This window comes from Emys orbicularis, chromosome 2 (assembly GCF_028017835.1).
Source record: "Emys orbicularis isolate rEmyOrb1 chromosome 2, rEmyOrb1.hap1, whole genome shotgun sequence".
NCBI lineage: Eukaryota > Metazoa > Chordata > Testudines > Emydidae > Emys > Emys orbicularis.
The window spans coordinates 183,305,287-183,331,602 of record NC_088684.1 but is presented as its reverse complement, the minus strand read 5'-3'; the positions used below and the strand labels follow the sequence as shown (position 1 = coordinate 183,331,602).

Below are 26,316 nucleotides of genomic sequence, written 5' to 3'. Positions count from 1 at the left end.
GTGTAGGAGTCAGAGGGGGGACATGCCGCTGCTTCCGGGAGCTGCGCAGAGCCTGCCTTAGCCCCTCTGCACCGCCGGCCGGACTTTTAATGGCCTGGTGAGTGGTGCTGACCAGAGCCGCCAGGGTCCCTTTTCGACCGGGCATTCCGGTCGAAATCCGGACACCTGGCAACCCTAAATCAGGGTTTATTTTATAATCAGGTAAATTTATTTTCTATATTATACGAAACAAACTATATGATGAATTTCCTCCAAACCTTATAGAAACATTCTATGTATCAGAGTAGCAGCCGTGTTTGTTGCTTTTTACAGATCCAGCCTGAGAGTCCTGTGGCACCTTTAAGACTAACAGATGTATTGGAGCATAAGCTTTCGTGGGTGAATGCCCACTTCGTCGGATGCATTGTTTTCACACCTACGTACACATGCTATAATTCTGTTCAAAGCGAAGAATCTGCACTCTCAGTTGGGCCTCCTGGGACCATAGTTTAAATATATCTGTAAGACACCCAGGAAATGCTGGAGAGGTGTATAATCTTACACAAATCTGATTTTGTGAACTAATGGTGATGTTCTTACCCTGCATGTTTATCACAATCAAAACAAAATTGCTAGGATACAACCTCAATTTGGTGTTCTGGTCCATTCATCAGCAAAAGTCATATTTAAAAAAAAATTGTGGTATTCTCAGTGAAACTTGGAACTCTGTTCTCAGTGTGTGAGAAATACCACAAAAATAAATTGTTCTCATAGCATTTACCAAGACAACCAGCCAGTACAAAAGAAGTAAACAGGAAGGGAAGAGACAATACTAGAGTAAAAAAAGCAAAATGAGCAGAGAAGAAACAGCAACAGGCAAAACGGAGAAGAGACCTATCAAGACATAACCCATCCTGTTGGCCATTGTATGCTTCTGTCACAGAGGGGCTACTTCCCACCACCTATTAAACTACTGGCAGTCTTCTGCTGCACTTGCCCGGTTCTCCTCCATCACTTCTCCTTCCACTCTCCATCTTCCCTCTGTCGGCTCAGGAACTGCCACCTCTGCTCCCATTAACTATCTTATCCCTTCTCCATAGCAGTTTTACTCAGCTGCTAATCACTTCCCAACCTCTACAATTAAAAAAGGCCAAAAACAAATTACTGTTGTAATGTGCAGTGGTCAGAAAGCATAACTTTAAAGTTAGTGTATCTTTATTTGAAGACATGCAATTAATATTAGCAGCATGACCACACCTGCATATTAATGTAAAAACAAAAATCAAAAGACACTAGATATATTGCTCAGGTTAAAATCATGATCTCATATGAAGATTTCCTGAATTACTAAATGTTCCCAGAAACTCTTTTTGAAGGAACTTAGATATGAAAGACTGCTGAAAGGGCATAATTTGTCTGTCACTTCTTTTTACACTTTTACTGTGGGAGGACAAGGCTTCCTATTTATGATTATTTACACAAAAAAGTGACATTGCATATTTGTATGTACTATGATGGTTATTGCATGCACAGCTAATATCCAGTCCCACTTTTGTGAGTGAGATTGGCAAGCAGGCACTGTTCTTACTCAAATGTATATGGTCATATATTCTAAGCAAGTAACGCCTTAAATTTTGTGTTTTTTCCTATTTTACAGGTAACCATTTTTGTGACCTTACAGTAAAAATTCTGCCATCTTCAAAAACAGAGACAGCATACTTAAATCCCAGGGTTTACAACTAGAACTACATGATTTGGTTGACTTAAAATAAACCTGTATATGATAATTACAGTGATACGTGTTTTTGAACACCTTCCATTAACACTGTTTCTCAAAGTGTAGGGTGAACACCCAACATGGCTCAAAAGATATATAAAATTAAGATGTGCAGACCTTTACTATCATATTGCCAAGTTATGAGGGAGAATATTGGTGTCATTTTCCTGAATGTCAAGTATCAGAGGGGTAGCCGTGTTAGTCTGTATCTGTAACAGCAGCAAAGAGTCCTGTGGCACCTTATAGACTAACACACGTATTGGAGCATGAGCTTTCATGGGTGAATACCCACTTCGTCGGATGCATCCGACAAAGTGGGTATTCACCCACGAAAGCTCATGCTCCAATACATGTGTTAGTCTATAAGGTGCCACAGGACTCTGCTATTTTCCTGAATGGGGCTCAGTTTTGAAAACTGTGGGAAACAGGGCACTAAGAACAGCAAAAGCACTGCATGTCCAGTTTGGTTCCAGTCTAAATTTTATCTGTGAACCTGTAGAGACTGGGGCATGGGCGGTCAAACCTAATAGTTAGAGTCAGGAACTAGAACCAGAGTCAAGAGTCAAGCCAAGAGCCAGAGCCAGTCCCAGAAGCCAAGCTAGGGATTGAATCTGGAATCAGCATCAGAGTACAGTGTAGAAGCAGGGGTCGGGGGTGAGGCAGGAAAGCAAGTGTCAGGAACAGACAGGGGTCTGGGATTAGGAGGGCAGGAACAGAAAGGCAGGGCTCAGGAATCAGGCAAGTTAGGCAGGATCCATAGCAGCAGCCAGTCAGAGATTCATTTAATTACTCAGACAACTTCCTGTGCCTCTTTCTGGTTTAAGTACTGTGTCACAGCCAATGGGTGGGACTGGACATCTCCCCCAATCAGGAGCTTCGTGGGTAGGCCCTTTGTGAGGTAGAGCTTCACAAGCCCCCTTCTCTTCTGGTTCAGGTGAGCTGCTGGGTGGTGGCCACGGGCTCAGCACTGCCTGGGGAATCCATGGGCCCGGGTTTGAGGTCCACAATCACTCTCAGAACCTGACAAGGGTTAGGTTCAAACTTTGTTGGCAAAGAAATTCTTGCCTTGTGTTTTAAAACTGAGAATATACTGCATTTAAGATTGGAAGCCTCAATGCTCCAAGTGACATGGTGCATATGATCAGGAGTAATCCTGCTCACCAGAAGCCATCTTCCTTAGCATCACAGAAAAAGAAACTGCATTTCAAGTTAGAAAATGTATTTTTCTAGCTCTTTTGTCTGGCCAGTGCCTAAGGCAGGCAATGGCTGGTAAGTTTATTACCTTCTCCAAGTTACTGAGAACACTCTTATTTTAGCTATATTTTGAAATACCTATCGCTTTGTATATGAAATATTATGATGTCCCCATTTTTTGCATAATCTTTAATTCTGAGAGACTTAGATACAGAATTAGTTTAATTCAGTGTAATATTGTTACTCTATTAAAGATGATGTAAGATCTGAAGTCAAAACAATTGACTTGCTGTTTGCGAGATCCTTACCTCCTCCGTGGACTGCGGTTCTGGGAGAACTCTGAATCACTGTCCTTTGATGTTGGAGAACCCTTATACGTGTAAAAAACATCCTCTGTTTCTGTAATATAGGCAATCTCATTTGTAAGGTTGTCTACAGATGAGTGTCGTGGTTTACGAATCTCATGACGTAGTCTAGGACTCCTCCTTATGGGAAACACATGAACACAAGTTGGTTGAGACAGAATCCTTCGTAAAGCTTTTTCAAAAGTGACTAATTCCATTCTATTGCAATACATGCCCTGAGATCTAAATTACAGGACAGAGTAAGTTTTACTTCAGTGACAGAAAAATTGGTTGAAATGACAGAAGTATAGGGCTGGAAGGGACCTTGAGATGTCATTAAGTCTAGCACCCCGTGCTGAGACTGGACAAAGTAAAGCTGGACCATCCGTGACAGGTGTTTGTCTAATCTCTTCTTCAGAACCTCCAATAATGGGGATTTCACGACCTCCCTTGGAGGCCTATTCCAGTGCTTAACTATCCTAATAGTTAGAAAGTTTTTCATAATATCTACCCTAAATCTCCCTTCCTGCAGATTAAGCCCACCGCTACTACTTCTACCTTCATAAGACATGGAGAACAATTGATTATTTTCCTTTTTATAATCAACCCTTGACATATTTGAAAACTGTTATCATGGCCCCCCTTCAGTCTTCTTTTCTCAAAACTAAACATGCCCAGTTTTTTAGCCTTTCCACAGACATAAGGTTTTCTAAAACTTTTTTCATTTTTGCTGCTCTCCTCTGGATTCTCTCAATCTGTCCATATCTTTCCTAAAGTGTGGCACCCAGAATTAGACACAGTACACCATCTGAGGCCTCACCAGTGCAGAACAGAGCAGGATGATTACCTCCTGCATTTTACATACAACACTGCTGTTAATACACTCCAGAATGATATTAATGATCATTAAATATTTCTGAAAATCTTGTGACCATACAATGTACAAAGTGCAGCAAATAAACTGAAACCTGTAATACAAATGTGCTTTGACAAAGAAATGAACTGATTGATTTTTCCCTGAAATATGATATAATGATCAACTTCCTTGGTAGATTACTTGTTTTAAAATAACTTAGACTTTTTAAAAAATATATACAGACTATATTAAAATATATACTATGTCCTGTTTTGTAAATGTACAATGAAATTGAGCAATTTGCCTTTATTTTTTGTAAGGCTGAAACTTTATTTACCAAGTAGGGGTAACAGGAGGAGACCGAGAAGGCAGGCTTTTGGTCTCTAGATGTTCAACCGATAAAGATCTCCTCATAGTTGGGTTCCATACCATCCCACCTATGACTTTTCTGCAGTAGTGGCTGTTTACAGACCTGAAAGGAAATAAAAATACCCTTTATATAACTGTTTTACACAGAATACGAAAATAAGTTAAATTTATGCAAATTAATTTCACAAGTACCAATTAAGCCTTTTGTAGTTTCTACAATTGAAAGGAAATGCTTCAAAACTCCCAAAAGAAAAACAATCATTTTCATTTCAGCAAGGTATCCTTGGTTCATTAATTCATATCCAAATTGTTTTCTTTTTTATTACATTAGATTGATAGAAATGTATTTCTTCCTTTGTTTTAGAAATCTGAATTCCAATCTAGTTAATAGATGCAATTATTGACGAATAATTTTAATGTTGTCATTATTTTATTTCATCATTGCCTAAACTCTCTCAAAAACTTTAGATATTTTCTTTATTTAGGATCTGGTTCTGCAGCACTTATTTACATGTAATTCTCATTTAAGTGATTGGAAACTGTATGTATAAAGACTAGCAGAATAGGGCAATGCATATATACATAATTAAGAGCCTCATTCTTAAATATGTTTGCTCAAATGTTATTCCATGGAACTTATACACACCAATTAGTGTAACTATTAGAAGGAGTAAGTTTTCATATGCTTATTAAAGCAATAATGGCACAATCAGCTTTAACACCTAATAATTTGGTGGGGGTGGGGGAAGTGAGCATTATAGTGAATTATAGGACAGTCTTGTTTATGTGCTTTTTTATTTAATGTTATGTTCGCTAATAGTTAGCCACATATCTATTTTTTTATTTTTATCCTTGTTCCAGAAAGAAATGCCATGCTCCACTGAGGTTGCTTATTAAGTCAACAGCAGCAAGCAGAGAGAGTAGCAGGAGACAGGTTGCTAATTTTTTAAATTTCTTTGGTAACAACTGCTAAGATGATCTGCATTTAAGAGTGAGTCATGGAGAAAGTCCTACACTTCTCATGAAAACTGTAGGTGGAGTGGAGGAGGTAACAGTGATGTGAGGTCTGGGATCTGGAACTGTTCCAAAAATAAGTAGTGCTCAAATGAAGGATCAGAAACCATAAGGTCCATTTTCTCATAAATAGTCATAGCAGATAAATGTTATATCATTAGAAAGCAGTGATTCCCAGAATTCCAACAACACATAGAATGGATTAATAGATTTTGTGATTTATGAGCTCTTCTTCCTTAAAACTTTTACAGGTCACTCAGAATAGCACTGCTTTTACAGCAGTTGTCCAGATCACACTAGATCTAAATCCCCGCAGTAAGATCCTTAGATTTCTGCAGTATGTTTCCTGAACTCTATACATTGTTTAGGTGTTTTCCTTCCTTTTTTATTTTCTGACTGTTTTACCATTTCTTTCCTGTAAAATTCAGGAGGTCATATTGCAAAAAAATCATCATTTTATTTTTCCTCTTTGGGGACAATTTGTGATACATAACAAAAGGACAGAGGGAAATAATTTTAAGTATGGAAGCAGCTCTCTTTTCCTGCTGTGATAGTTTATATCAGCTGAGAATCTACCCTCTGGCTTTGTACTGGACAGAACTTGCATGGCATGGGTTAAGATTCATACCTTTGCAAAGCTACGAAGCCTGGAGCATATGGTTTTCTAGCACCCAATACTATCTATGTATGCAGTGGATTGTTGGATATAAACAATTCTCCCTCATTCTAATAAAACAATTATGTTTAGTTTTCCATGAGTTTTGCTCTCCAGGACACATGGTAGTTAAATAGTTTAAGTTTATCTATTGGGTGTTTTTAGTTCTGATCAAAGGATGTGTCATCTATGGTTTTAAACTTCATTTCAAAGTTGACTTGAAAAGCACAAATGGAAGTGGAATTGAATGTATCCTAGTCTCATATTCATAGATTCCAAGGCCAGAAGGGACCATTGTGAGCATCTCAGCTGACCTCCTGTATAACACAGGCCATAGAACTTCCCCAAAATAATTCCTAGAGCAGATCTTTTAGAAAAAACATCCAATCTGAATCTCAAAAAATATCTCTATCAAGTTGTTAAGATATTCCATCATCCTGCTTGATTTGAAGACCTGTATGAAAATGGAGGAATGGGGGATATTGAGGGTGTTTGTTTGTTTGGGTTTTTTTTGTTTTAGAACCATGCTCATTTGCTAGGATGGGGCTAATCTCCTTTAGAACCCATGGTTATTATCCATTTTTTAAAGTTTATGTGCTCACCTTGTTACTGAAACTGAAGCCATGTGTACTGTAATTGTTCTGGCTCAACTCCCAGAATTATAAGAGTTCCAGTAGCTAGTCTATTATCTTAGACAAAGGCCATGTGATTGGCAACAGTTCATTCTTTGGGCAGAAAATAACAAATCTTACATTTAACGGGAATAAGATAATTTAATAAAGTCCTTTAAAGCTGACAAAATAATTTTAATTACTTAGACAAATGGCAGAAATCTCTAGGTTTTTTTTCATATTCAGTGTATTGATGGAAACTGGAGCCACGGAGTGTTTACCACTCTTGAAAAGGAGAAGGCAGCTTGCTTAAAATATATAGTAAGGCTTTTAATGAGTGTGCTTTGTTTAAGTATAGAACCCATTACGTCAAGACAGCACAAGATTACCAACAGCATCCAGGAGAAATGGAAAATATTTTAAATTACACATGCAGTGTCAGGAAAAAGATGGAGGGAGGGTTGACTGTCAAAATCCTCCAACTTTTAAGAAAGGCACCTCAAACTTCCTAATGAAAAGCGTTTGGTACAGTATCTAACAGGGCTGTCAAGCGATTAAAAAAATTAATCATGATTAATCACACTGTTACACAATAATAGAATACCATTTATTTAAATATTTTTGGATGTTTTCTACATTTTCAAATATACTGATTTCAGTTACAACACAGAATACAAAGTGTACAATGCTCACTTTATATTTATTTTTTATTACAAATATTTGTGCTGTAAAAATAAAAAATAGTATTTTTCAATTCACAGAATCATAGAAGATTAGGGTTGGAAGAGACCTCAGGAAGTCATCTAGTCCAACCCCCTGCTCAAAGCAGGACCAACCCCAATTAAATCACCCCAGCCAGGGCTTTGTCAAGCCGGAGTTTAAAACCTCTAAGGATGGAGATTCCGTAACCCATTCCAGTGCTTCACCACACTCCTAGTGAAATAGTTCTTCCTAATATCCAACCTAGCCCTCCCCCAATGCAACTTGAGACCATTGCTCCTTTCACCTCATACAAGTACTGTAATGTAATCTCTTTATCATTAAAGTTGAACTTACTAATGTAGAATTATGTACAAAAAAATAACTGCATTCAAAAATAAAACAATGTAAAACTTTAGAACAGGGGTCGGCAACCTTTCCGAAGTGGTGTGCCGAGTCTTCATTTATTCACTCTAAGTTAAGGTTTCCCATGCCAGTAATATATTTTAGCATTTTTAGAAGGTCTCTTTCTATAAGTCTATAATATATACCTAAACTATTGTTGTATGGAAAGTAAATAAGGTTTTTAAAATGTTTAAGAAGCTTCATTTAAAATTAAATTAAAATGCAGAGCCCCCTGAACCCGTGGCCAGGACCCGGGCACTGTGAGTGCCACTGAAAATCAGCTTGCGTGCCGCCTTCGGCACGCGTGCCATAGGTTGCCTACCCCAGCTTTAGAACCTACATCTCCAATCAGTCCTACTTCTTGTTCAGCCAGTCACTCAGACAAATAAGTTTGTTTACATTTGCACAAGATAATGCTGCCCACTTCTTGTTCACAATGTCACCTGAAAGTGAGAACAGACATTTGCATGGCACTGTTGTAGCCAGCATTACAAGATATTTACGTGCCAGATGTGTTGAAGATTCATATGCCCCTTCATCTTCAACCACCATTCCAGAGGACATGCATGCATCCATGCTGATGACAGGTTCTGCTTGATAACAATCCAAAGCAGAGAGGATCGACGCATGTTCACTTTCATCATCTGAGTTAGAAGCCAGTAGCAGAAGTTGATTTTCTTTTTTGAGGGTTAGGGTTCTGTAGTTTCCGCATCAGAGTGTTGCTCTTTTAAGACTTCTGAAAGTATGCTCCACACCTCATCCCTCTCAGATTTTGGAAGGCACTTCAGATTTTTAAACCTTGGGTCAAGTGCTGTAGCTATCTTTAGAAAACTCACATTAGTACCTTCTGTGCATTTTATCTAATTATTTGTCTGAGTGACTGGCTGAACAAGAAGTAGGACTGATTGGACTTGTAGGCTCTAAAGTTTTACGTTGTTTTGTTTTTGAGTGCAGTTAATGTAACAAAAAAAATCTACATTTGTAAGTTGCACTTTCATGATAAAGAGATTGCATTTTGGTACTTGTATGAGGTGAACTGAAAAATACTATTTCTTTTATCATTTTTACAGTGCAAATATCTGTAATAAAAATAATATAAAGTGATCACTGTACAATTTGTATTCTGTGTTGTAATTTAAATCAATATATTTGAAAATGTAGAAAAACATCCAAAAATAGTTGTTAAATTTCAATTTGTATTCTACTGTTTAATAGTGCGTTTAAAACTGCGAGTAATCACAATTAATTTTTTAATCACGATTCATTTTTTTAATCACGTGAGTTAACTGTGATGAATTGACAGCCCTAGTATCTAATAATTGACAAATATCTCAGATTTAAAACGCTTTATAACCAATGCTGAGAAAATGTTTTCTAGATTTTTCAATTTTTTCTCCTACATTGACTTTGATCATGAGTTCTCCAAGAGACACTAAAGGTTCTCTGAGTACCCTCAATCCTTGGATTTTCCTCTAAGTTTACTTGCCTTTACACCTCTCTAGCAATTGCAGGAGAAGATGGGTATATCAATTTTTTTTTTAAAGAAGGTCTTTTATCCTAAAATAAAAAATTCTTAAGAAAAGGTTTTTGCAATTAGATGCAATATGTACAGCAACTAGATCATATGCTTCTTTTCTCATAGCAGGTATAACTGTGAAAACTAGGAAGATTTGAAAGATTTGGTTTTATTTTTTATTTTTGTTTTAAACTGTTTTTTAAACTGTCTACAAAAATCCCTCCTTAAACTAGATAAGCTAAAAATGTGCAATAGCAATTACTTTGAAATAAATTTATATTTTTGTTTGAGTATCTTCTACGAATACAATCCCAGACAGCCTAATTTGTGATGTTTTTATTCTACTGGCTATCAAATTACATAGTTTTCTACTGGGTGAGCGGGGGGAAGAGCTACCCTCCCTGTAAGTACTAAATAAACTGCACAGATTTACATGATATAACTATCAGTATTTATAGTAGCAATTTAGAAAGGGTGAAGATTATATTTATACCAGTGTATCTCTACAGTGCATCATCCTTTTATGCTTTTCATTACAAGACTCCTATTGCGTAAGGAAGAAGGATTTGTCCCTTCATCAAATAAATTCTCGAGAAGCTCAATGTGTTGCCTTAATACTTATGTTCTAGAAGTGCCATGGAGGCATTATTAATCCCATTAGAAAGACAGACAAACAGTACATTTTCAGATACTGATGCTTAAACTGTACCTGCAAATAAGAACCTCGGAACACAACTCTTTCATATGGTATGATTTACCATACCATATGAAAGGTGAGGAAAGGGACAGGTGAGCAAAGCCCACAGGTAAGTGGAGAACATGGAGACCTGGGAGATGGGTCAGAAATAGGAGGGAGCATGGGCTATAATGGCAGAGAGAAAGGAGGGTCGGGGCAAAACTGGGAGGCAAGATCAAATCAGTATCTTAGATGCCTAGATACAAATGTGAGAAGTATGGGTAATAAGCAAGAAGAACTGGAAGTGCTAATACAACTATGACATTGTTGGCATCACCGAAACTTGGTGGGATAATACATGATTGGAATGTTGGTGTGGATGGGTACAGCTTGCTCAGGAAGGATAGACAGGGAGAAAAGGGAGGAGGTGTTGCCTTATATATTAAAAATGTACACACTTGGACTGAGATGGAGATGGACATAGGAGACGGAAGTGTTGAGAGTCTCTGGGTTAGGCTAAAAGGGGTAAAAAACAAGGGTGATGTCATGCTAGGAGTCTACTATAGGCCACCTAACCAGGTGGAAGAGGTGGATGAGGCTTTTTTTAAACAACTAACAAAATCATCCAAAGCCCAAGATTTGGTGGTGATGGGGAACTTCAACTATCCAGATATATGTTGGGAAAATAACACAGCGGGGCAGAGACTATCCAATAAGTTCTTGGACTGCATTGCAGACAATTTTTTATTTCAGAAGGTTGAAAAAGCTACTGGGGGGAAGCTGTTCTAGATTTGATTTTTACAAATAGGGAGGAACTTGTTGAGAATTTGAAAGTGGAAGGCAGCTTGGGTGAAAGTGATCATGAAATGAGGAGGTTACTCACCCTATGCAGTAACTGACGTTCTTCGAGATGAGTGTCCCTGTGGGTGCTCCACTCCAGGTGTTGGTGCGTCCCTGCGCCTTTGCTCGGAGATTTTTATAAACTAGGTTAATAGTACACATGCGTGGCCGGTCTCCTCAGTTCCTTCTCTACAACGGAGGCCACCCCAACTCCGAAGTAGAGGGGAGGAGGGTGGGTAGTGGAGCACCCACAGGGACGCTCATCTCGAAGAATGTCAGTTACTGCACAGGGTGAGTAACCTCCTCTTCTTCGAGAGAGATGTCCCTGTGGGTGCCCCACTCCAGGTGACTTAAAAGCCGTGTGTCTTAAGGAGGTAGGGACTTCGGATCTGATAGGAACGCCATAGATAGTATAGCCCTGCCCAAACGTATATCAGATAGTGTTTAACAAATGTGTGCTCAGAGGACCAGGTGGCTGCTTTACAGATATCAGCCAGGGGAACTTTGCGTAAGAATGCTACAGAGGCAGCCAGAGATCTAGTGGAGTGTGTTCTGATGCCGTCTGGAGGTGTAACTTTCTTCATCTGATAGCACAACCGGATGCACTGAGAAATCCAGTTTGAAAGTCTCTGGGTAGAAATAGGCGTACCTTTGGAGCGCTCCGCGATGGAGACAAAAAGTCTAGAAGAATTTCTAAAAGATTTGGTTCTATCCAAATAGAAGGACAAGGCCCTGCGTACTTCTAGTGTATGCATTGAGGCTTCGAACGAGTTCGCATGTGGTTTCGGAAAAAAGGTTGGTAGGTGTATCGGCTCATTAATGTGGAATGACGAGTGCACCTCTGGAAGAAATTTGGGGTGTAATCTGAGGGTAACCTTGTCTTTGAAAAATAGCGTATATGGTGGGTCTGCCATAAGAGCTGCTATTTCTCCTGCCCGTCTGGCAGAGGTAATTGCCACTAAAAATGCTGTTTTCATCGAAAGGTGTAAAAGGGAGCACGTGGCTAGGGGTTCAAATGGTTGTTGAGTTAGGCAAGATAGTACTAGATGAAGGTCCCACGGGGTGGTAGGTGGTTTAATGTCTGGGTATAGGGTTTGGAAACGCTTGGTGATAGGATGAGCAAAGACAGAAGTGTCATCAATTTTGTCGTGAAAAGTTGTAATAGCAGCTAAATGGACCCTGATGGAGCTGTAAGAAAGGCCGGATTGCTTAAGGTCCAATAGATAGTCAAGTATGAGCGAAAGAGATACCGACGTGGGACAAAGTTGTTTAGCTGAACACCAATGTGTGAATCGTTCCCACTTTCGTAGATAGGTGGTGCGAGTAGATTGTGTTCTGCTATGTAGGAGCACCCTTTGAACTTGTTCAGAGCAATCTAGTTCGCTTTGGGAAAACCATGTAGGAACCAGGCTTTGAGGTGAAGCATGGACAGGTTGGGGTGGAGAAAGCGGCCGTGTTGTTGTGATAGGAGGTTCGGGATGAGAAGCAAGGAGATTGGTGGTTGAATTGACATTCTGGTGAGGAACAGAAACCACGGTTGTCTGGGCCACGACGGGGCAATTAGGATCACCTTGGCCCGGTCTGTTCGTATTTTTATCAGGACCCTGTTGAGAACCGGTATCGGGGGAAACGCATAGAGTAAGTTTCGGTGCCATGGGATCATGAATGCATCTCCCAGGGAATGTTTGCCCAGTCCTGCTCTGGAGCAAAAATTGGGGCATTTCTTGTTTTTTGTAGTTGCAAAAAGGTCTATAGTTGGGTAACCCCAAGTGCGGAATACGTTGTGAATGGTTTTCTCGTCTATCTCCCACTCGTGGTCCCATGGGAAGCGTCTGCTTAGTTCATCCGCTGTGGTGTTCATTACTCCAGGAAGATAGGCAGCCGATACCCGGATGTTGTTCGCAATGTACCAATTCCAGAGCTTCATAGCCTCTGTGCACAGCGAATGGGATCGAGCTCCTCCCTGCCTGTTTACATAAAACATGCATGCAATGTTGTCTGTCATTATGCGTACGTGATGATTCTTGATTAGTGGCAGGAAGTGACGGCACGCATTGCAAATAGCTCGAAGTTCTAGGACATTTATGTGCAGGGAGGTCTCGGTTGAAGACCATAGCCCCTGTACTGTGTGGTGAGACATGTGTGCACCCCAGCCTGTCAGAGATGCATCGGTGGTCAGTATGAGGGATGGAGCCTGCTGAAGAAAGGGGACTCAGAGCAGAGGTTGGAATGAACTGTCCACCAGTGTAGAGAATCTTTGACTCGGACAGGTATGGAGAGAGTCTTGTTTAGAGAGTGCATATTGGGTCTGTAAACCGTGGCCAACCACGCTTGGAAGCACCTCATGTAGAGGCGTGCATTCTGGACGACAAAAGCGCACGAGGCCATGTGACCTAGTATTTGTAGGCAGTCTCGGACAGTCACCTGGGGACTGTTGCGAATTTTTGTGGCCAGTTGGCTTATGGAGTTGAAGCGGTCGGTTGGGAGAGATGCCAATCCCGTCCGGGAGTCGAGGTATGCTCCTATGAACTCCAGATGCTGGGTGGGGTGTGGATTTGTTTTTGTTTATTTGCAGGCCTAGAGATAGGAAACAATTGACGGTAAGCCGTGTGGATCGGAGAGCTTCGTCGAATGTTGAAGCTTAGAGGAGGCAACCGTCTAGGTAAGGAAATATTACGACCCCTTGTTTTCTGAGGTAGGCAGTAACTACGGCTAGGATCTTGGAAAAACACGGGGGGCCGTGGACTGTCCGAAGGGGAGAAACCTGTATTGAAAATGGGTTGAGCCAAGAGTAAAACGTAGGAATCGTCTGTGGGCCGGGTGTATAGTCACATGAAAATAGGCGTCTTGTAGGTCAAGGGCAGAAAACCAATCGCACTGCTCCAGCGCTGGGATTATGGTGGTGAGGGTAACCATCTTGAACTTTTGCTTTTTGACAAATTTGTTGAGCCGCCTGAGGTCGAGGATTGGTCGCCATCCCCCGTTTTTCTTTTCTGTTAAAAAATAATGGGAGTAAAAACCCTTCCCTTTGTGTCGTTCTGGCACAATTTCTACCGCTCCCAGATGAAGGAGATGTTGCACTTCTTGGAGGAGTGGCTGCTCGTGAGAGGGGTCCCTGAAGAGGGACGGGGATGGTGGGTGGGTGGGTGGGAGGCGAGGAGAGGAAGGGGATGGCGTATCCAATTGTAACTACCTCTATGACCCACTTGTCGGAGGTAATGTTCTTCCATTGGTGGGAGAATGGTCGTAGGCGGTGTCCAAAGATAGGTGTGTTGGCTGAAGTAGGAACGCTGTTTTGTAAACCCTCGACCAAGGCTTCAAATCTGCCTATTAGTTGGAGGGGGTTGAGGCGCACCTGCAGAATTGGGACGACAACACTGGAATCTTGGTCTTTGACGTTGTTGTTGTTGCTCCGGTGGTCTATGGGAGTGTTGTGTAAATGCGGGATAGCGTGGACATTGGTACGGTTGGTATCTATATTGCTGTCTTCTGGTCATAGGTGTCTGGAGACCTAAAGACCGGAGGGTTGCCCTTGAGTCCTTCATTGAATGAAGCACGTCGTTCGTGGTAGAAGCAAAAAGTTTGTCACCGTCAAAGGGAAGATCTTCAATGGTGCTCTGAACTTCTCGAGGAAAGAAAGAGGAGGAGAGCCATGAACCCCGTCGCATGACCACTGCTGTGGCAGTCGATCTCGCTGCAGTGTTGGCTACATCGCTTGAAGAGCGGTACGTGATATGATTTGTCCCTCGGAAACCAGAGCTGTGAATTGTTGTTTCTTCTGTTCTGGAATGTCGTCAATAAAATCCATGAATTTATTATAGTTTTTGTGATCATATTTTGCAAGGACTGCAGTATAATTAGCTATACAAAATTGTAGGGTCGAGGATGCGTATACTTTACGACCAAAGAGGTCCAAGCGTTTACTGTCCTTGTTGGCTGGGGTAGAACGGGAATACTGTTGTTTGGCCCTTTGGTTCGCGGCGTCTACTACCAATGAGTTTGGCGCCGGGTGGGTAAAAAGGAATTCAGAACCCTTTGAAGGGATAAAGTACTTCCTGTCCGCTTGTTTACAGGTAGGTAGGCTTGTAGCTGGAGTCTGCCAGATGGACTTAGCGCGTTCTAAAAGGGCTACGTTGATTGGTAATGCCACCCTAGAGGAAGAAGAGGGCTGTAGGATGTCCGTTAGCTCATGCTGTTGTTCAGTGACTTCCTCCAAGTTAATTCTCAAGTCACTGTCAACTCTTTTAAAGAGATCTTGGAATTTTGCGTAGTCATCCGACGGTATTGGAGGAAGGGGAAGTAAGCCTTCTTCAGGCGTTACCTCTGGCTCTGCTGGAATAGGAGCAGGGCTAGGTTGATCCTGGAAGTGTGACTGTGCTGCCAGGTGTCTTGTGTCACTGGCAGATTCGTCAGGTGGTGGCGCTAGACCGGTGTTGCGCCTGGTCGAATTGCCGTAGCACACGTATTCTCGAGGGTACGATGCCCATGGTGTCCAATATTGCCATGGTGGTGGGTAGGGCATAGGTGGTGCCATCCAGGGGTTCACCCCCCAGGGGGCAGGATCCTGAGAATAAGATGAGGTAGTTTTCTTATAACCTCTATTGACTGGGGTCTGGGAGTGGGAGTCTTGATATGGAGAAAAAACTTCCTGTGGATCAGTTTCCTCCTCACTGGAGGAAGACTGTTCAGATCCTGACTCAGGCATTGGAGAAAAACAGGCATTCATCAGGGGAGACTGCAGGATAGGTGATACCAAAAGATCTGCTGTCTGAGTAAATTGAAATGGTGAGGCTCCTGCGCGAGGTGAAAGCTGTGCAGGGGGAGGTTGCCGTGCGGGAACATTCCTCTGAGCAGGGGTTTTGCTTGTGATCTCCCTGTCAGTCTGCTCTGCGGTTGTCGGTGCCGCGGTCGGTGCCGGGCGAGCAACATCAGCCTGCAGGGGATCAGGGTGCCATAAGAGAGGCAGGCAACTGAAAGCCTGGAGCCTCGGCACCGGAGCCTCGCGCCGCCGCCGCAGCCTCAGGCGGCTTTCGCGCGGTTCCTGAGGAGCCCGGCTCATCAAAGTTGCTGAGGCGAGGAAACACAGGCAGGGAGACCGTTGATCTGCCTGAAGAAATCTTGTGCCTCATAACCTTCTTTGGTGAAGAAGGCTGTCCTTTCTTTGTAGATTTTTTCAGTTTTTTTGAGGCGGGGGGGCTGTGGCGGGCAGCGGAGCCGGATTCAGTGCCTGGGTCTGAAACTGACCCGATAGACTTTTGCAGGAGGAGCAGTTTAAGTCTAAGCTCCCTGTCCTTCCGTGCCCTGGAACTGAGTGTACTGCAGTGGGCACAATTTTGGGGAATGTGGGCTTCCCCCAAACATTTTATACACTTTGAGTGGCCATCTGATAGCGGGATAGCCTCCTTACATGTAGAACAGCGCTTGAAGCCTGTGGAGCCAGGCATGGCTGAAGCGGCTACGGCTGACAGAAAAAACTTTTTTTTTTGGTAACAGATAAAAGAGGTAATTAACTACACTAACAAAGAACTGACAACAAACTAACTACTAGAAGGGTAATTGTAGCAAGAGTGAGGGATTCCCTAACGAGTCTGCTGAGCTCCGTCTCAGGCCGGGGATGGTAGAGAAGGAACTGAGGAGACCGGCCACGCATGCGTACTATTAACCTAGACTCACAGCGGGGGGCAGCCTCTGCGCATGCGTGGCCGCTACGAGTACTGCTGCAAAAAATCTCCGAGCAAAGGCGCAGGGATGCACCAACACCTGGAGTGGAGCACCCACGGGGACATCTCTCGAAGAAGAACATAGAGTTCACAATTCTAAGGAAGGGTAGAAGGGAGTACAGCAAAATAGAGACAATGGATTTCAGGAAAGTGGATTTTGGTAAGCTCAGAGAGCTGATAGGTAAGGTCCCATGGGAATCAAGACTGAGGGGAAAAACAACTGAGGAGAGTTGGCAGTTTTTCAAAGGGGCACTATTAGGGGTCCAAAAGCAAGCTATTCCACTGGGTAGGAAAGATAGAAAATGTGGCAAAAGACCACCTTGGCTTAACCACGAGATCTTGCATGATCTAAAAAATAAAAAGGAGTCATATAAAAAATGGAAACTAGGACAAATGACAAAGGATGAATATAGGCAAACAACACAGGAATGCAGGGGCAAGATTAGAAAGGCAAAGGCACAAAATGAGCTCAAACTAGCTACAGGAATAAAGGGAAACAAGAAGACTTTATCAATACATTAGACGCAAGAGGAACACTAAGGACAGGGTAGGCCCACTGCTCAGTGAGGAGGGAGAAACAGTATCAGGGAACTTGGAAATGGCAGAGATGCTTAATGTCTTCTTTGTTTCTGTCTTCACCGAGAAGTCTGAAGGAATGCCTAACCTAGTGAATGCTAATGGGAAGGGGGTAGGTTTAGAAGATAAAATAAAAAACAAAAAAACAAGTTAAAAATCACTTAGAAAAGTTAGATGCCTGCAAGTCACCAGGGCCTGATGAAATGCATCCTAGAATACTCAAGGAGCTAATAGAGGAGGTATCTGAGCCTCTAGCTATTATCTTTGGAAAATTATGGGAGGCAGGAGAGATTCCAGAAGACTTTCATTCATTTCTTCAGAAAATTAGCAGCCAGCAGGTCCTGCTGCTCACTTACTACAGAGAGTTGAAACTTCCCATCTTTCCATAGTTATACCGAATTTAGAAGAGCTTGTTTTGCAGGAGCTCCTGACCTACCAAAGTTCCAAATGCTTAAATATGTTCTGCATTGCATTGCTTTTTTTGAACAAAAAACTCTTCCAGCTATACTTATTTCCTAATAATTTGAAAACACTAATTCCTTTGGTAATAGCATCCAAATATTAGAGTAAATCCTAATGTATTATAAAAGATTAATTGAAAATAGATTTTTGAAAATACTATCCATTTAATGTAGAGCATGATACAGATTTCAGTTTTAAACTCAAACCAATTTTGAATTATGCAGGATTCGTTAGTGTATTTTTCTGTCTACTCTTTTTTCTTATGAATGTTAAAAATAACAATATTGCAAAAAAGGTTCCTTACCTCTGTTATTAACGTAAACTGAGACTATTAAAAGTAAATGTAAATTTTTGATCTTTAAAACTGCTTATTTCTCTCAACTTAGAAAAGGAAAACAGACAAGTCCGCTTCGCAAAAATATTTTGTCATTAGTTTCATGTCACTTTTACTTTCTGGTTCTCTTATACCTTTGTACAAGGTTGAACTATGTGGGTTTTAAACCATACTGGTGAACCAGGTTTAAATCCAAACAAAGAACTTTTTTTTTTTCTTTTTAATTTAATGTCATGAAATATTTCTATAAAATGAGGTTCCATAATAAGGATACCATGCTACAATTCTATGCCTGCTTCTACCTGGAGATCTCAAAATGCTCTGCAAACAACAAAACTTCAAGAACTGTCCTGTGAGGAATTAAGTTTCTCTTTATTTTATAGTTGGGGAAACACACACAGTGCGGTTCAGTGACTTACATACGAAATATATGATAGCACTGGAAACAGGATTCAACTCATGAACTACAGTCCTGAGCTTTCAACTTTGTGTAGAAAGTGTGTACAAGACTTGAAAATGATTTTTTAAATTAAATAGAAAGTCATGTCTTTAGGCACTGTACTCACTTTGTTGGGTTTCTAGAACCAAAGGTCCAATAATGGGACAATATCTTTCTTTCATGAGGTAGTGACGACTTTGTCTGAAAAAACGTGTGATGCTCTACACAAGATTTCCATAGATTTTTGCATGCTCTGTAATTTAGCATGTTGAAGGCAACTATATGTTCTCTGGATTCATTCTGTAATAATAAAACACGTTATGTATCAGTATAGAATATGCAGATTGACAATATTAAGAGAAAGATTTAAAAATCAAGTAAAGCTAACAGGCAATTTACAACTAAAAGTAATTTTAAACTGATAAGTCATCAGTAAGTGCAAAGAATCAACAGAAAAAAATAAAATTGATGGCTCCATAAACTATTTTCAAGTGGTAAAACACTCATTGATGAAAAACCAATCTGAAATGTCAAAGACATGTTACAATCACTTTTCTGACCACACTTTACGAATTTAAATATCATTGACAAAACTGTGGAATCTGCTTAAGTTATCGGACTGCTCAGATGTCAGTTAAGATATCAGATCTTCATACAATGATCCTTCCAAAACTAAAGAAAAAAAATCTTTTACTTGAGTTTTATATGCCTACGTTGTTTAGGGAAAAACAGAAATTCAATGTGGAGTACATTCTAACAGAAGATCTGTTTAGAAATAACCCAAATCAGACTCAAAACAGTTCTTAAATTACTTGTGATGGAACTACTTAAGATATAGAGACCTCCCAAAAAGCACACTACAGAAGTTTACAGCACTGACCATGGTACTGACCACTGTAAACAAGGCTATCACCACCATATCACTGTTGCGTTAATTTCAATGAAATAAATAGGTCCAGAGAGTCAGAGCTGCTAACATAACCCTGTCATTGCACAAAACTAAACAGTTAACAAGTTTCAAGGTTTTGTGTACAGAGACCTTGGTCTGCTTAGTTCCATGGCAACAATCCACCACTAAAAAAATCTTTTAGATTTTTTATTAAAGATACAAAAAAAATGAAAAAACAATTAAAGCCCTTAAAATATAAAGTATTAAACAAGGTTTTCGTTTTAACAATTCTCTTGTTCCCTTTCCCTTTAGGTGTAGAAAGATTTTATAAGGAAACTCCCACCCCCCATTTAATAGCCTTTTAGACTAGATGGTATTAAAGATGGCAATAACTGTCCTTTTTGGGGAAAAGAGAAATAATTGAGATGGGCTGGAGATGCTGTTGTTGTTTAAGCTTGATGCTGCTTTTCCGAAGGCAAAATAAGACCAATACACAGAGAAAGGGATAAAAAAGAATACCAAAGATAGAAAATGCAGTTTTCTCTGGTGCTGCCTCTTACTTGCAACCTTGCTTCCAGAGAAACACAGGCACAACACACAGTCTTATCAGCCACTTTGAAACCTAGCAATCTTACACCAGCTTCAGGCTGTTTAACATGTTGCTTTTAGCTGCCTCTCTGATCACAGGTTCTCAGCAGTTCTGCAAAAGATGCAGTCTTGGCTGGCTAAGCCAGACTCTTATTAAATGCAAGACAAAAGAGAGAGAGAGAGAGAGAAAGAAAAGAGGCGGGGGAAGGAAAAGGACACACAACGGTGAGACTGACAGCAGGAACTCAAATCTCACATTCCAGGTGCTGTTAGGACTCAGCCAAGGCTGGTAGAGGATGTCTTCAGTTCCCTCTCTTTGACCCAGTCTGGTCACAATGCCTTTTGCAATCAGGACAATAAAGGACCAATAGTTTCATGGTGGATCCCTCGGTCCCAGCAGATGGTCGGGGTGGAATTCATGATGGTAAAGCTCACTCTTCCAGTTCACCCATCCCACCTAGTGTCATAATTTCCCCCAAAGTCTCTTTTAAGGACCCCCTAAAGGGGTGATGGCTGGAAAAGCTCATAGCGCCATTATTTTGTCCACAAATTAGGCCTAATTTCCCACACACCAGTTTTGGTCCATTAATTTCCAATTCTATCTTTTGTTTACAGTCACAATCTTTACACAGTCCTTGGGCGGTATCAGTAGACACTTTTGTTTGGACTAATCTAATCTTTTTATTTCCCTTTTGTACCTTCTTCTATCAGCATTTTTTATTATAAATTATTCTGACATTTTATTGGCACCTTTCACCCACTTTCGAACAATTGAGTTCATAACTGGGGTAGACCCTAATTATTAAAACATCACCTAGCAGCTAAAACACATACAGAGAGCCAACATTTCACAACTACTACTTGTTAAATACCACATACTTTAATCACTCTGATTACATCTGATCACTTTACTCATAACAAACCATACTTATGCAAACCTATCAGGACATCTCCATGAGAAAGGTGAGCAGGATTTGGCACTCTGTATGTGGACATTTTAAATGGTAATCTGTTTCACAGTCAATCTAACATGCATCTTTCCTCAGATATATTTTAAAACATTTAATATGGATCTGTTTATACAAGAAAAGAATAATGTACTTGTTTTTAAACGTTGGTCAATCATACTGGAACTAAAACAGTATTTGGTGATCATGGATATTTCTATTAGAGTGCTTACACTTTTAAACATAAGTGTTGTGAAGGTTTGGAGGGAATTTTTTGCTATGTATAAAAAGTATATAGTAAAAAAAGATTTAATAGCAACTGGCATTTCTTAGCACCCTGCTGATGGCTCACCTGCAATATTGGTTAAAAATGATTAAATTGACATACTTGTTCAAAAGAAGACCAATGCAGGGAAAAGTTGCAAACAATTTTGTCCAGCTGTAATACTAATTTTTAGCCATAAGAATTTGTTAACTTGAACATTTCAGTTTAACTTTATGCTAAAAATGCATGGTTTAAAGGCAAGGGATAAAATTTACCTAGTATTTCCTACTTTAATTTTTGCTGGACAAGAGAAAACATTTGTAGTCACTGATCACTTTGAAAAGCTCCCTTTGTGTGCTGAAAAAATTCAGATGCTTGCTCTTATCTCATTTTGGAAGGCTTGAGGATGATCCAGTCAACTTTTTAAAAATTATTAATGAATGAAAAAAATGTTTAATGGAAAAAAAGACTTTTTGCTCACAGGGCCGGCTCCAGGGTTTTGGCCGCCCCAAGCAGCCGCCCCCCCCCCCCCAAAAGCCGCAATCGTGTTCTGCGGCGGCAATTCGGCGGGAGGTCCTTTGCTCCGAGCGGGAGTGAGAGACCGTCCGCCGAATTGCCGCCGAATAGCTGGACGTGCCACCCCTCTCCAGAGCAGCCGCCCCAAGCACCTGCTTGCCAGGCTGGTGCCTGGAGCCGACCCTGTTTGCTCACCAACAGCATAATCCTTCAAAGGGATCCACAGTCACTGACCATTAAACCCATGCAGAATCTTACTAAGTCAAAGGAACTACAGTGGATGTAGGGGTCTATGTTTCTGATCCCTTTGCAAGATCAGACTCTAGCACCCTTGGATTTCAATAGTTCACAATTTGTGAGGACCGTAGTGTTAATTAGAAAGGTTTGTGGACTGAGTGCTGGGGCAATGAAAGTAACTGCGGGCTCCCAGGAGCTAATGGGGAGTACCCTGTAATTCCAAAACCTACACACACCCAGCAGTCAGTAATCTGATTAATCAAGTGATGCCTCTAACAATTAGAGAAGATTTGCAGATGTGTTGTTTACAAAATAGCAAATAAGTTAAATTTTAATGTATATAAAAATATAGCTACCTTGGCTAGTGTTCAGTAAGCAACCAACAAGTTTGATAAAAACTTTTCACTTTTTTGAAGCATTTAAAATTTTTACTAGTAAGCAAGCATGGCTTCTACTCCCAGCCTTACATCTTACACCTTCCACTAAACCCAAATGTCATAGTTGGGCTTTAGTAGCATCAGTTACTATCAGGGGTGGCAGGTTTGTAGAAATTTTGGTGGTGCCCAGAACCTGCCCCCCCCCCAAACTCCACCCCCACCTGCCTAAGGCTCTGGGAGGGAGTTTGGGTGGGGAGAGGTGATCTGGGGTGCAGGCCATGGGCTGGGACAGGGGATTGGGGTGCAGGATGGGTGAGAGGTTGGGCTCTGGGAAGGAGTTTGGGTGGGGGAGGGGGTCTGGGGTGCAGGCTCTGGGATGGAATTTGGGTGCTGAGTGCAGGCTCTGGGCTTGGGCAAGGGGTGGGGGTGCAGGCGCTGGGATGAGTTTGGGTGCAGGCTCTTGGAGGGAGCTTGGGGATGGGAGGTGGTGCAGAGGGAGGAGGTGCAGGCTCTGGGAGGGAGTTTGGGGGCCGAAGGGGGAGTGCAGGCTCTGGGGGGGAGGGGGGTGCAGCGCTTACCTGAAGCTCCTAGGCAGGGCAGGCCGGGAGTCTCCATGTGCTGCTACCCCCAGGCACTGCCCCCACAGCTTCTCATTGGCTGCAGGGGCACTTGGGGCGGGACACAGACCCACCCCGCCCAGTGGCTGCAGGGAGGGGCCAGCAGCCACGTGGAGCAAGCAGGGAGGAAGCCGCTCAGCTCCGCTGCACTACCAGTGGTGAGTGGGAGCCCCGGGCTGTTTTAAATGGCGGGGGGAGGGGCGGAAGGCGGGCCCGAGGGAGAGACCTGGCCCCAAACATTCCTGGTGCCCAGGCACCACGGGCCCATAGGACTCGCCGCCCATGGTCACTATATGATTAATCAATTCCTTCCCCATCCTCTGATCAGTTCTTCAATAGAATCAGCAGTGTTAGATATTCCCTGCTGAACAGCTGATCAGCAAAGAGTGAGGAGGAAAGAATTGATGAATAGCTGTTTCTCCAGAACAGCTGGCATGGGAAGTCACACACAAAGAGTAAGAAGAGAAAAAGTATTGAAAAGGAAAAAGGAGGACGACTCGGGATTAAGATGAGTCATGAATCAACAGGCTTGAAGTACATAAAAATGTCTTAAATGAGCACCTGTTCATGGCCTTTGAGCACCTTCTCCAGATTTTCAAGAAATACCATCCATCTAAATATTGCAATGGCACACAAAAGCCTGAGATGATGTAGCAACATCATGATCCATAAAGAAACCTTACTCATTAAGCCTTAGGTGGTTTGTGGAATCTACTCCTTGCTGTGCTTTCCCCATCCATCTTGGTCTTTCCTCCTCTTCCCAATCTCCTGTCTTTCCTCTCAGTCTTATTTAACCCTTTGCTTCTGAACTCTGAAGTGGAGGGTTGATAAATCCGAAGACTAAAATATACTCAGCCACCTCCCCTCAAAGCCCACCTGAGCTGCCTGAAATTCTGGAGAAGGCCAATGGCAGCCTAATTGTCCCATCTGCATTGGAAAAACAGGGTTTTCAAGGTAAGCATACCCTCTCATTAAGAGACAGATTAGCAGGAGAGCAATCCATATCACTGGGATGCAGAATTGGCTGCTTTATATCCCTCTTCACTTGTGACCTACATATATATTTGACAACGATGGATACATCTGTAGAGGAGACTTAACAGTGCACCTGGTTTGCTTTGTCATATAAACAAAGGAAGACAAAGGTTACACAGCTGGTCCTATTTTCCTTAAGGTCTTGTGGTTCTTTAAGTGTGATGCCATTTGCATTACTATGATCATTGTGTATTGTTATGAAACACAAGGAAATGATGACTTAAGAGATGTGGATAGTTATAAATCACAGCTTTCAGACTGTCATTTTTCAACAAGATAAACAGCTTCTCGACAGAATGAACTTTGAGAACACTGCCCTTTTCAAAGTCGATGTAGCTCTCATGAATGTGTAAACTAACTTTTTTGACAGTAGTAAAGAACTCTTTATGTAGCGAACAAATATGTTTAAAGTTATATCTACTTCTAGAGCTGATTAAATACTAAAAAATGCATTTGTTCAAGTGCCAACTGGTTGCTCAGTTTGACCACATTCATTTATTTTATTATTCGCTGTTTGTAAACATTGACATAAAGGGGATTTTGTTCACATGACTGTTTTGGGAATTGCTGCTATTCATATGTATGCTAGTATTCATATGCAGACAAGAATATTCATAAGTTAACAGAGAATCCGCTGTTCATTATTTGGAATTTCAGTCATCCAATCAGGGAACAGAAATAATACTTTGTGACTTCAGTGATCTATCACTCACCACAAATTATTCAGAGTGAATAAGTGAACAGTTGGCAACCAACCACAAGTTGAAATTTATTTGCATAAACCATTGATAAATATTTGCAAATAATTAATATATTAGTAGCAATTGTAGAATTAATTAGTAGAAATAGTTTGTAAATTATTGGACATCCATCTTTGGTAGGCTTTGACTCTCCCCTCTCCTTCTCCCAAAAATAAAGCAGCTACATTTGGGAGCCCTGTGCGCCCCCTGAAGTGGTGTGCCAACCACACTTATGTGTCCCACTTGGTATGCAGAGGCCCACCATATCCACATTTCTTTATTAGAGGCCTTACAAGCACAGAATGCCTCCCCATAGCCTCTGACACTCTGTACAAGATCTCCACCACCACCACCGTCCAATTTAAAAATAAGGAGAACACCACCTCCCCGGGCATGAGAAAGTTTCCTTCCTTGTACTACCTGCTGTTCTGCCATTCTGCAGCGACCTACCTGGGGTCACTCAGCCACACGAGTGCATTATTCAACCTTATCTTTTTTTTTTTTTCTTAAAACACTACAGTCATCCCCCTTTCTAAACAGCCCAAAGTCAGACAGAATGCTACATTAAATCACCAGTTTTTTCCCCTATTTGTTTCCCCAAAGAGAAGGGTGTTTGAGAGCCCCTGAAGATTTTTCACTTAATAATGAGACTGAGACAACTTTTCCAGGATAACAGCTGTCATTTCACTTTATATTTGATCAGGATTAAGATTACAGAAATTACAAGATGATGTCCATATCTGTCTCCTTTAATATTTTGGGAGCAGGTGGAGGACACTCCCAAATTTAACTATAATCATAATGACATGGGAAAATTTACAGCCTTAGTTAAAAAAATGCTTGTTTATTTTTCACTAAAACAGAATCCACACATGCAAATATCTTCAAAAGTATTCAGACTACACATTACTAAGTACGGGTATCTATATTTTATCATGTTATAGTCTAACTAATTAGCTTCCCACCTGCCCTCCCCCCTCCCCTCCAAAAAAAAAAGATTGACTAGTTTCTCCATTGACTTAGAGGAAGCAGTTAGATCAAAATATACTAATTAGAATCTATTATCAACTGCAGTATTGTTTTTTTGCCACAATATGAGCGCATACTACCACTGGTTTACAAGAAAAATACCTTATAAAGAAATCTTGTAGTGAGCAATGTATTCTGACTTCAATAATTTTAACTATCTCCATGTATACCATCCAATTTTGCCAATTTAGACACTATTGTATAATTACTGAACTACGGAAGGCACTCATTATCCGCTTTATCCCCAGATCTTTCAGTTGCCGTTTTTTCCCCATAATGCATCCCCTACCATTTTTCATCTTTGAGTCCCATGGAGAAAAGAAGGTATCTGAGAGAATGGAAGGCAGCAGTGCCCAACATTGTGTGTCCTGCAGTGCTGTCTCCTCCCTCCATGCCCCCCTCTAGAGACACTCAGCTATAGAGTGGCTCATCTGCATGTAGGGTACACTCCCAGCTTGGTAGACATATATGCTGGGGCAAGCATGCTAAAAATAGCAGTGTGGCTCTGGCAAGACAGACAAGTGGTGGATAGGACTAGCCGCCTGAGTATGTACCCAGGCAGTCAGAAGAGACTGTATTTAGATGACTAGCCCAAGCCACCACTTGTGCC

General features: G+C 41.3%; 1 protein-coding gene across 2 annotated transcripts in view; it reads right to left on the bottom strand.

Moving 5' to 3' along the window:
- PTPN3 (protein tyrosine phosphatase non-receptor type 3) overlaps window positions 1-26,316 on the bottom strand; it is a 206,214-nt gene that overhangs the window by 100,982 nt on the left and 78,916 nt on the right. The window contains exons 11-13 of one of the 2 annotated variants that reach the window (XM_065398552.1): window positions 18,594-18,766; window positions 4,488-4,622; window positions 3,259-3,435 (exon numbers count right to left, since the gene is read on the bottom strand). In XM_065398552.1, the coding sequence (XP_065254624.1) occupies window positions 3,259-3,435; window positions 4,488-4,622; window positions 18,594-18,766 (485 nt within the window). The remainder of the gene's footprint in view (window positions 1-3,258; window positions 3,436-4,487; window positions 4,623-18,593; window positions 18,767-26,316) is intronic. The other variant, XM_065398553.1, reaches the window with a different exon arrangement.